At 43.2% G+C, this 8,767-nt stretch overlaps 1 protein-coding gene across 2 annotated transcripts; it reads right to left on the bottom strand.

The window, feature by feature from the left end:
• Nucleotides 1-4,387: 4,387 nt before the first annotated feature.
• Nucleotides 4,388-8,767, bottom strand: LOC309534498 (uncharacterized protein). Of its 2 annotated transcripts, none has more exons than XR_014220755.1 (3): nt 7,389-8,767; nt 6,551-7,249; nt 4,388-4,567 (listed from the first exon to the last, which is right to left on the bottom strand). XR_014220755.1 is itself a non-coding variant. In XM_082226708.1 (3 exons), the coding sequence occupies exons 1-3, from the start codon at nt 7,750-7,752 to the stop codon at nt 7,158-7,160; spliced, it is 339 nt and encodes a 112-aa protein (XP_082082834.1). In that variant the 5' UTR covers nt 7,753-8,765; the 3' UTR covers nt 7,140-7,157. The 2 variants fall into 2 exon arrangements, 1 of the variants encoding a protein (XP_082082834.1); XM_082226708.1 differs by lacking the exon at nt 4,388-4,567 and having other exon boundaries at nt 7,140-7,249; nt 7,389-7,594; nt 7,712-8,765.

The following is an 8,767-nucleotide window of genomic DNA, read 5'->3' as shown; positions in this document are numbered from 1 at the left end:
CTACTAAAATTTTGGTAGTTTGCATATAATATTGAAATGGTGCGCAATATGGGACAATATGCTGTTCTTACGTTTGTATAAACACTGTCCAGAGCAATCTGATTGCATTTTCCTGTTTGACTAGAAATTTCACAGTTGGACACATTCTTATTGATATTATGGACTCCAAATACATTTGTGGTTGGGTCACAATGTTCTGAGAAACAGGACAACAAAACAGGCGAACACCTGCCATCTCATATTTTCATCTAGAGGGAATCCTTGAGACACTGAATATTTAGATTCAGTGAGAGAAAAGTATTAGCTGTGTATTGCAGTCATGCACCTCATGGGAGCCGTCAATCATGTTTTTGCCCCTTCTTACTCATTCCAGCCCTTATAATTGAAAACTCAGATGTTGCTAGAAAGCCAGCTGGATCTGTTCCCTATAAAGCAAGAACAAACAGCTACTATTGTTCTGCAGCTCAGTAGATTTGTGTCCAAAAAGAGTTTAATCAGATTGGACTCTGTGGGCCTTTCCAGGTGATAAAAAACCCACCAGATTTTATTCTAGAATAACAGCAGACCTAATCCGACTTCAGTAGAGACTAGTCTTGCTGGTGTTCACAGTTCTTAAAAAGAGGGCAGGATGAATGCTCCAGAGCTGACTTTGCGGAAGAAGGAGGAAACTCATAACAAACAGAAGTTTTACAAATAAAATGGTGGAGTATTGTGAGAGTAATGTGAGAGGAAGTGGGTGGCCTTGCTAACCCTTTTCCTTTGAAACTAGCATTTTGGGAAGAAATACTTTTTTCTCTTCGCATTCCAGTGCCATGATCACACTCCTCACCCAATGCTGGTCTGCACAGATCAGCATTAGATCATGTGTGCCTGTGTGTCCATGTGCCTGAATGTATACATCTGTGTGTACAGGTGTGTGACGGCCTGCCCAGTTCAGCATGCAGCCCCCCTAAAGTTTTGTCATGAGGCAATGTGGCCCTTAAAGCCAGAACAGCTAGCCATACCTGCTCTTCTGTCTAGTCTGCATCTACTGACAATTTAGAGTATTGTGAATAGTAGCAACTAAATTGGCATCTTTCCTTTCCATCATATCCTGCTCAAGCTAGCCAACAACAATGAAAACAACTAACAAAATGAACATATAAATACTCATCACATATAATATGATAAAGAACAGATATAAACAGGTCAATAGAATCAACCCATCTGTAAAACAGGACCATCAAAACCCATTAAAAACAAGGAGTATAAATATCAAGTCAAGCTGCTTTTTAGGGAAGTTTGTCATTATCAATCTTCTCATAGAGGAACAGTTGATAAGCTTTTGAGGATCCTCTAGGCACTTCAGAAAATGGTTTGAAAACAAATAGTAGCAGCAGCAGCAGAGGCACATGATGGGCTGGAGACAGGACTCTAAAGCACATCCGCCCCTGCCCCTCAGGTCTGCCACAAAGGGAGTTATGGCAGCTGGACAACTTCAGCACTGGTTCATTTTGTAGCCTCAGCAGCACCTGGCATTCCAAACGACACATGAGTTAAATATGTACAGTCTAAGCAACCACCAGTCCAACAATCTGATTTTCTTATCAACTGCTTTATGGCAACATACATAAATAACCTGGAAATGTCCAAGGAACGGTTTGTGTGGAGTGAACCTCTTGAAAGACAACATACAATCTAGTTATTTCAGTTTTAGTTAAGTGGATTGGAATGAATCTTCCTTCCTTGAAGACAACTTAAGTTAGTTAGTGAAGCAGAAAGCCTTTGGCACAGCTACCTTTCCCTACCCACCTTTTACTTGTTGCCTCTCTGTGAGCCAGAAGCCTTGCACCAACTTTGGCACTGTGATCTGAAGCCACTTATGTGGAAATAAACTCAACTGAAATGAGGGATACTTCTTTTCACATAATGTGCTTAGGGTCAGGGTGTTAAGAGAGATCAGCCCAGATGTTGGCCGAGCCCTTGTACTAATCCCTGGATGGCAGTACAGAGACATACAAGTCTAGCTAACTCAGCAATGGCTGCAGGGATTCCTAAAGCTACGTATTCTGGCTGCAAGACATCCATCTCTCCAGCATGAGCGTTTGCTCCCCAAGATAATGGCTTCAGTTCTTGTTTGAGTGGGTAAAAAATATTTGCAAGGGCAGAAGAAGGTGCAAATTATTCATGTAAACACATCTTCTATTTTGGTCCAAGATGCATCCGCAGTAATTGATATCCATTTATGTCTGTGGCAAGTTTTGGAAAAGTGAGCTCAAGGTCAAACTGCTTATTTGATCCCTTCTGTAGATCTGCTTAGATTAAAACCTGCTAAATGAAATCACTTCTTCTGAAACCAAATATTCTGCACTGTAAGCTATAACATATTAACAACTGTTAAAAGAAGAAGGGATTTGTGTTTCTAGGGTTTCAGCAATGAATTATGGGCAGAATGCCTTGTTAAAGCTGTAGCAGCAGTCCATTGGGACTTCACTGTATGTATATCCAAACACAACTGCAACTGCTATGGTTGTACTTATTACAAAGATTACACAGAGCATATAAAAGATATCAAAGTCAAACTTATATTCTGTTTCCATTCTTCAGGAGATAGTGCTGGTGCTTTTATAGCCAAAATGGCAGCACACGTGCACACACGTGCACACACACACACGTAGCAGTCAGGTCCAGGGGCATTCCAAGGTTTGCAGAAGTACAAAAGATATTGAGAGGAAAATCTGTACAGAACCCCAACCCAATAGCCTATTGAGAACTGAGCATGCCCAGTGGGCACATAATATTGACTGATAGGCTGAAGGGAGCAGCCCCTGACTTTTCCATATCCTGGCTGAACAAATAGCTCATCCCCCAAAGAACTGATGCATTCTAGAACCATAGAATTGTAGAGGTGGAAAGGACCCCATGGGTCAACTACTAGACCAACCCCCAATGCCTGTATTTTGGGATTGGTGCATTTAATTTCAAATGTGACAAGGTCTGAGAACAGAAAATCACCACTTGTGATTTTTTAATTTTATATTTCATTGTATACAAGAAGAGTTCAGCACAGTATCTGTTCCCTACTTTTAAAAACTATTTTTTGGCTGGCACTTGAAAAGCAGGCAGGCTGATCTTGATACGTTAAAATGGAAACTCTCTATTTTTAATACAATTGTATGGTTGTTTCCATTGTTGCTAGCAGTGCCCACTCCAGAGTTTAAAAATAACATTTCCTTCCTTCATAATCTTGTCACATGTAAAAATAACAAAGTGGCTCTCTTACCTATAACAACATTTCATGCTTATACATCTTCAAAGGGTTTTCAAGTTATTAAAATAGGATATGTATTTTTGGAACATACACAAAAATGACTAGGATCCGCTATGTTCCAACATGAAGCAAAACCTACTTGCACATACAGATTAATATCAAGATACTGAATTCACAGATGTTTGAAGTTATTTCTTATATACTGCCATAATGATTTGCATCTTTAATCTTCATACCAAATCACAAAGCTATTTTACACACATGATGATGTGTCCTACAATCCAGAAAGCACACACTGTGTGAGCAAGACTTGGGGGGTGAGGGGAAATTGCCTGGATTATCTTCAAGGCTCTCCTGACTGGCAGACACAGCCTTGTCGCCCTCTTGTGATAAAGAAGCAGCCCCTCCCATGGTGCTCCTGTCTCCCCAACCCAAAAGCAAGGAGGGCCCTTTAAAGGCCAGCCAGCTGCTCCAGCCTCACCTTCGAGACAACATAGAGAATGCTTCATTTGGGGCTAGCTGCTTGCAAAGCTCTCTCAGAAGGATTCTGGGTGCTCTGCAGTGCTTTTTTTTCTTAAAAAAAAAGTTTAGGGGTACTCTTATTTTCCTACTCATATTGAAATACTCCCCCTCAATGAGGCCAAACTTAGATCCACAAAATGTTTAGGGGTATGCGTACCCCTGCACCCCCCCCCTGAAAAAAAGCACTGATGCTCCATAACAATCTCCAGGGATTCTGGGGGCTTTGGACTCCTGCTTCCGCTATGAGGAGGAGGACGTTGGCTATCACTTGTTAACTCCAGGCTAAATTGGGGGGGGGGGGAGAGCAGACTCCATCATGTTCCCTGTCCCAAGATTCCTCAGCCAGAAGGTACAAACCTGTAAGCCAAGAAATTGGATATTACCTGTTGGTAAGTAACACAATTCAGGAAATTCAGGAGAGAAATTCCCATTGTATTTCACATTTTAACCATGTTCATAAATTGAAATTCTGCTAAACCACAGAGCCTAGGACTTGCTGATCAGAAGGTCGGCGGTTCGAATCACCGCAACAGGGTGAGCTCCTGTTGTTCAGTCCCTGCTCCTGCCAACCTAGCACTTTGAAAGCACATCAAAGTGCAAGTAGATAAATAGGTACCGCTTCGGCGGGAAGGTAAACGGCGTTTCCATGCGCTGCTCTGGTTCACCAGAAGCGGCTTAGCCATGCTGGCCACATGACCCGGAAGCTGTAGGCCGGCTCCCTCGGCCAATAAAGCGAGATGAACCCCAGAGTCGGTCACGACTGGACCTAATGGTCAGGGGTCCCTTTACCTTTACCTTTAGTTTCCTATAGATTTCTGATATGCCACTCAGAAGTTAAAAGACAACCTACTCTCAGCTTGGGAGAATGGGCCTCTAATCCACTCCTTTGACAATAATTTTAAATTCCCTAATTATTCTCTCTCCCAGTTTCTGGGCCCAATTTAAAGGGCTGGTTTTGACCTATAAAGCCTTAAACAGCTCAGGATGCAATCAATACCTTAAGGACCACCTCTCCCAACAAGAACCCCAATCATTGTCTGCGGTCCTTCTTTGTGTGCCCCCTCGACAAGAGGCTTGGAGTGTGGCAAGATGAGAGTGAGACTTTTCTGTGGTGGCTCCCCACTTGTGGAACGCTCTCCCCAAAGAGGCTCACCTGGTACCTTCATTACATATCTTTAGGCACCAGACAAAAATGTTTCTCTATAAACAGGCCTTTGGCTGATGAACAGTCTGCAGCTTTCTAAATTGTTTCAGGAGAGTTATTGGCTTGTTTTTGTTTTATTATGTATTTTGTGTTCTTGTTTTGTATCTTTATATTGTGAACCACCCTGTGATCTTCAGATATAAAAAAATCAATCAATTAGAATAATTAGTTGTATCAGCTGCCTCTCTAGTCATGTACACCAAAGGTTAGCATCACTGTATATATGAGTCTCACTCGCCTTGTCGTGGTGAGTGGGCTTGCACGTTCCTGTGACCCTTGTGAGCGAAGCTGTCACGAGTCTCGTTCTCCCAGCAGGGTCACCCAAGTTGGTAAGGTCAAAAGGGAGGAGTTAGACATAGAATGATCCAAGAAGTCCTTGACGGGAGAACAGGTGGATGATAACAAGTAGTATGTTACGACGATTGTGAAGGCGGATGAAGGCTGCAGCAGACAGGACTCTATGGATTGTTGTGATACTCATGTCATGGCAGTGGATACAGATTCAATCGAACTCAAGAAACAAGGGAGAAACATGCTAAGATGAAGGCATGCTTGGCAAATCCACACCATGATCAACTCCTGCCCAGAAACCAAGGTCCCCACTGTGGAAGGATGTGTGGATCCAGAATCGGCCTCCACAATCACTTAGGGACTCATTGTTCAAACCGTGTTTATGGAAGACAATCTTACTCGGCTATGAGGGATCGCCAAAGAAGAAGAAGGATCTATGGTACTCTTTCTGTGGGAGCATGCATTCATGAACTCTCTTCTTCAGTGTCTGGTCAGCTCTGCTGGTTAAAGCATGGCGCTGATAGGGCCACGGTGGCATGTTTGATCCTGATGGTGGGGCAGTGGAATCTTTCTGCCTTGCAGGGGTTGGACTGGATAATCCTGGGGGTCCCTTCCAGCGCTACAGTTCGCCCTGCACAATTCATATCTGAATGGCTTCACAGTCATCTGTGCTGCGCCAGCCTGGGATCTTGAGGTGCTGCCCTTGACTCCGCTGGCTGGGCCTGGGCACGGGGTGCCCCTGGAGAGAATTCCCCTCCCACTTGGGAGGCTTCCGCTGGCAAGGTGGGGTGTGCAGGTGAATGCGGACCGGAAGGCAGGTGATCTCTCACTGCCCTGCCCTTCTCTTCTTTAGAGTTTATGATTTTCAGTTTTATACATATCAGTAATTTTACCATCATTTTAACATTTCAAAACTCGACTTCCTTCCCCCTTTCTGCTGTTCCTTAAATTTATTTATTTATATGTTTTCCAAATAAATTAATTTGTTATCCAAATGAATTAATTTGTTCATCTATTCAAGTACTTTAAATATATACAGTGGTACCTCGGGTTAAGAACTTAATTCGTTCTGGAGGTCTGTTCTTAACTTGAAACTGTTCTTAACCTGAAGCAGCACTTTAGCTAATGGAGCCTCCTCCTGCTGCTGCACCGCCGGAGCACGATTTCTCTTCTCATCCTGAAGCAAAGTTCTTAACCCGAGGTAATATTTCTGGGTTAGTGGAGTCTGTAACCTCAAGTGTATGTAACCGGAAGTGTATGTAACCCGAGGTACCACTGTATACTCTTATAAAACTGCAGGTTATTACAATGTTTTTATCCATTTACAGTTTATTTGTAAATCTCCAATAAACCATTTCCATTCTTTTATAAACAGTTGGTTATCTTGCTTTCTTATTTTCCCGGTAAGTTTCGCCATTTTGGTATGTTCCATAAGTTTTTGTATCCATTCTTCTTTCGCTGGGAGGTATTCTTCTTCTTTCCATTTTTGGGCAAGTAACTTTCTTGCCCATCCTCACAACTGTTGGGAAAAAGAACCCCCGGGGATAAAAACATGATCAAAGACTAGCATATTTGTATTCCAAACTTTATTTGAATCTGTTATGTACTGAAGTTCTCACCCTGGGCCAGCAGGGGGATACTGTAGATAGTTCAGGTCCACATATGCAAATAAGGGATCGAAAGTGACGTTCAGTGATTGGATAGTTACAGAAAATGGTTACTGTTGCGTTGTAGTGGAGCTCTATATAAGCAGACTGGCTGAACCCTTCAGTTCAGTTCTGTTCTGGCCTCTGAATAAACAAGAGCTGTTTGAAGAATCACTGTGTTGTCTGATATGTTCACCCACAACTTAACAGAATCCATACAAAAATGATTTCTATATTTCTTTATTTATATATTTGGAATTGTGGGGAGGGGGGAACTGGGCGTGGGAGGGGGGGTAAGAGCTCCGCTCGAGCTGCTGGTCTCACTGCTGCCGTTGCCTGGAAGAGAAAAGAAGAGAAAGGATTCTTAATATTTTAATTGATTCTTATGCTGATAACCCATCTTTCTGCACCCTCCGCCCCACTGCCAGATTTTCTCTGGTCTCTCTGTTCCTGAGGAAGAAAGATCAACACTCACCATCCACGTTGTTATAGGTGGACTCCATCCCCTGGTCGCATGGTCTCACAAAAATCGATCTTATCTTCACCTTCTCCTCCTTCCCGTCCTTCATGATGTTTACCTTCCACTCATCTCCTTTCTCCGCCTGGCAGACCAGGGGATGTATCTTGGGCAACCGGCAGCAGGAGACCAGCAGCCTGCGGAGCCGCCTCAGACTTCGGAACCTAGGGGAGAAGAGGAAACAATGAGGAAATGGGTTCTAGAGATCTCTGTGCTGGATTTGGGGCACCTGGCAGCTAAACCTCCCCTACGTTTCAGAAAGAAGGAGAAATCCTACTTACACTTGACATGAAGAGATTCTCTGAAATCTTTCTCGCAGCATTTTTCTCCTCTCTCCTTCACTAGCTATCCTCAAATGGTTGCTCTTCCCAAAGTGCTCAGCCAAGTCACTCAGCAGGGGGACGTGTCACAATGGAGGACAGGACCCCCTTACTTTAGCTATCTTGCTTAATAATAATTATTCCCCTTCACAGTCACTTTTCAAATCTATCTTTCAGTGGGTTAAGTGGTTTTATTCCATTTATTTAGAAAAGATCAAGGAGCTGGCTTCATCCAGCACGGTGCATTTCTGGACAGGACAGGAAATGCCTTGCAAACACCCCACCCTTTTTTTCAGCCCGGCGGGGTCACCAAGGGAAAGCACTTCTGGCCTCGACTACGGCTGCTGTTTCTCACTTCATAGTTCAAAATAACCCCTCTCCACACCCTGTAGTAATCTGTCCAGTATTAGGTTTAAATGTACCCCAAGCTCTACACTTGATTCTTGGCTATTAAAAACTAGTTAAAACCATTTTATTTCATTCACAAAAGAAAAGCTGACATGGGATTCTGATCAAGGTTTATAGACAATGGGTGAGACCTTTATTGATCCTTTTTGTAAGTTATTATTAGTAATCAAGAAGGGGTTGGGGTGGGAAGCAGTTTTGAATATGAAACTGGTGGATGGCTGTCATTAGTTCAGATCCATTTCATAAAATCATGGAAGGGAGCCAAGGGTCATCTAGTCCAACCCCCTGCAACGCAGGAATTTCAGCAACAGCATCCATGACAGATGGCCATCCAGCCTCTGGTTAGAAGCCTCCAAGGAAGGAGAGTCCACCACCTTCCAAGGGAGTCTGTTCGACTGCCAAACCACTCTTAGTGTCAGAAAGGTTTTCCTTAATGTTTAGTCGGAATCTCCTTTCTTTGAACTTGAAGCCATCTGTTCGAGTCCTCCTGTCCAGAGCAGGATAAAACAAGCATCCTCCCTCTTCCATGTGACAGGCCTTAAGATAGCTGAAGATCTCCTCTCAGTCTCCTCTTTTTCAGGCTGAACATATATTGCAGTGCTTCAAGAG

The sequence above is a fragment of the Podarcis vaucheri genome (genome assembly GCF_965113315.1).
Source record: "Podarcis vaucheri genome assembly, chromosome: 6".
Classification (NCBI taxonomy): domain Eukaryota; kingdom Metazoa; phylum Chordata; class Lepidosauria; order Squamata; family Lacertidae; genus Podarcis; species Podarcis vaucheri.
This window is presented reverse-complemented; position numbering and strand designations above follow the sequence as displayed.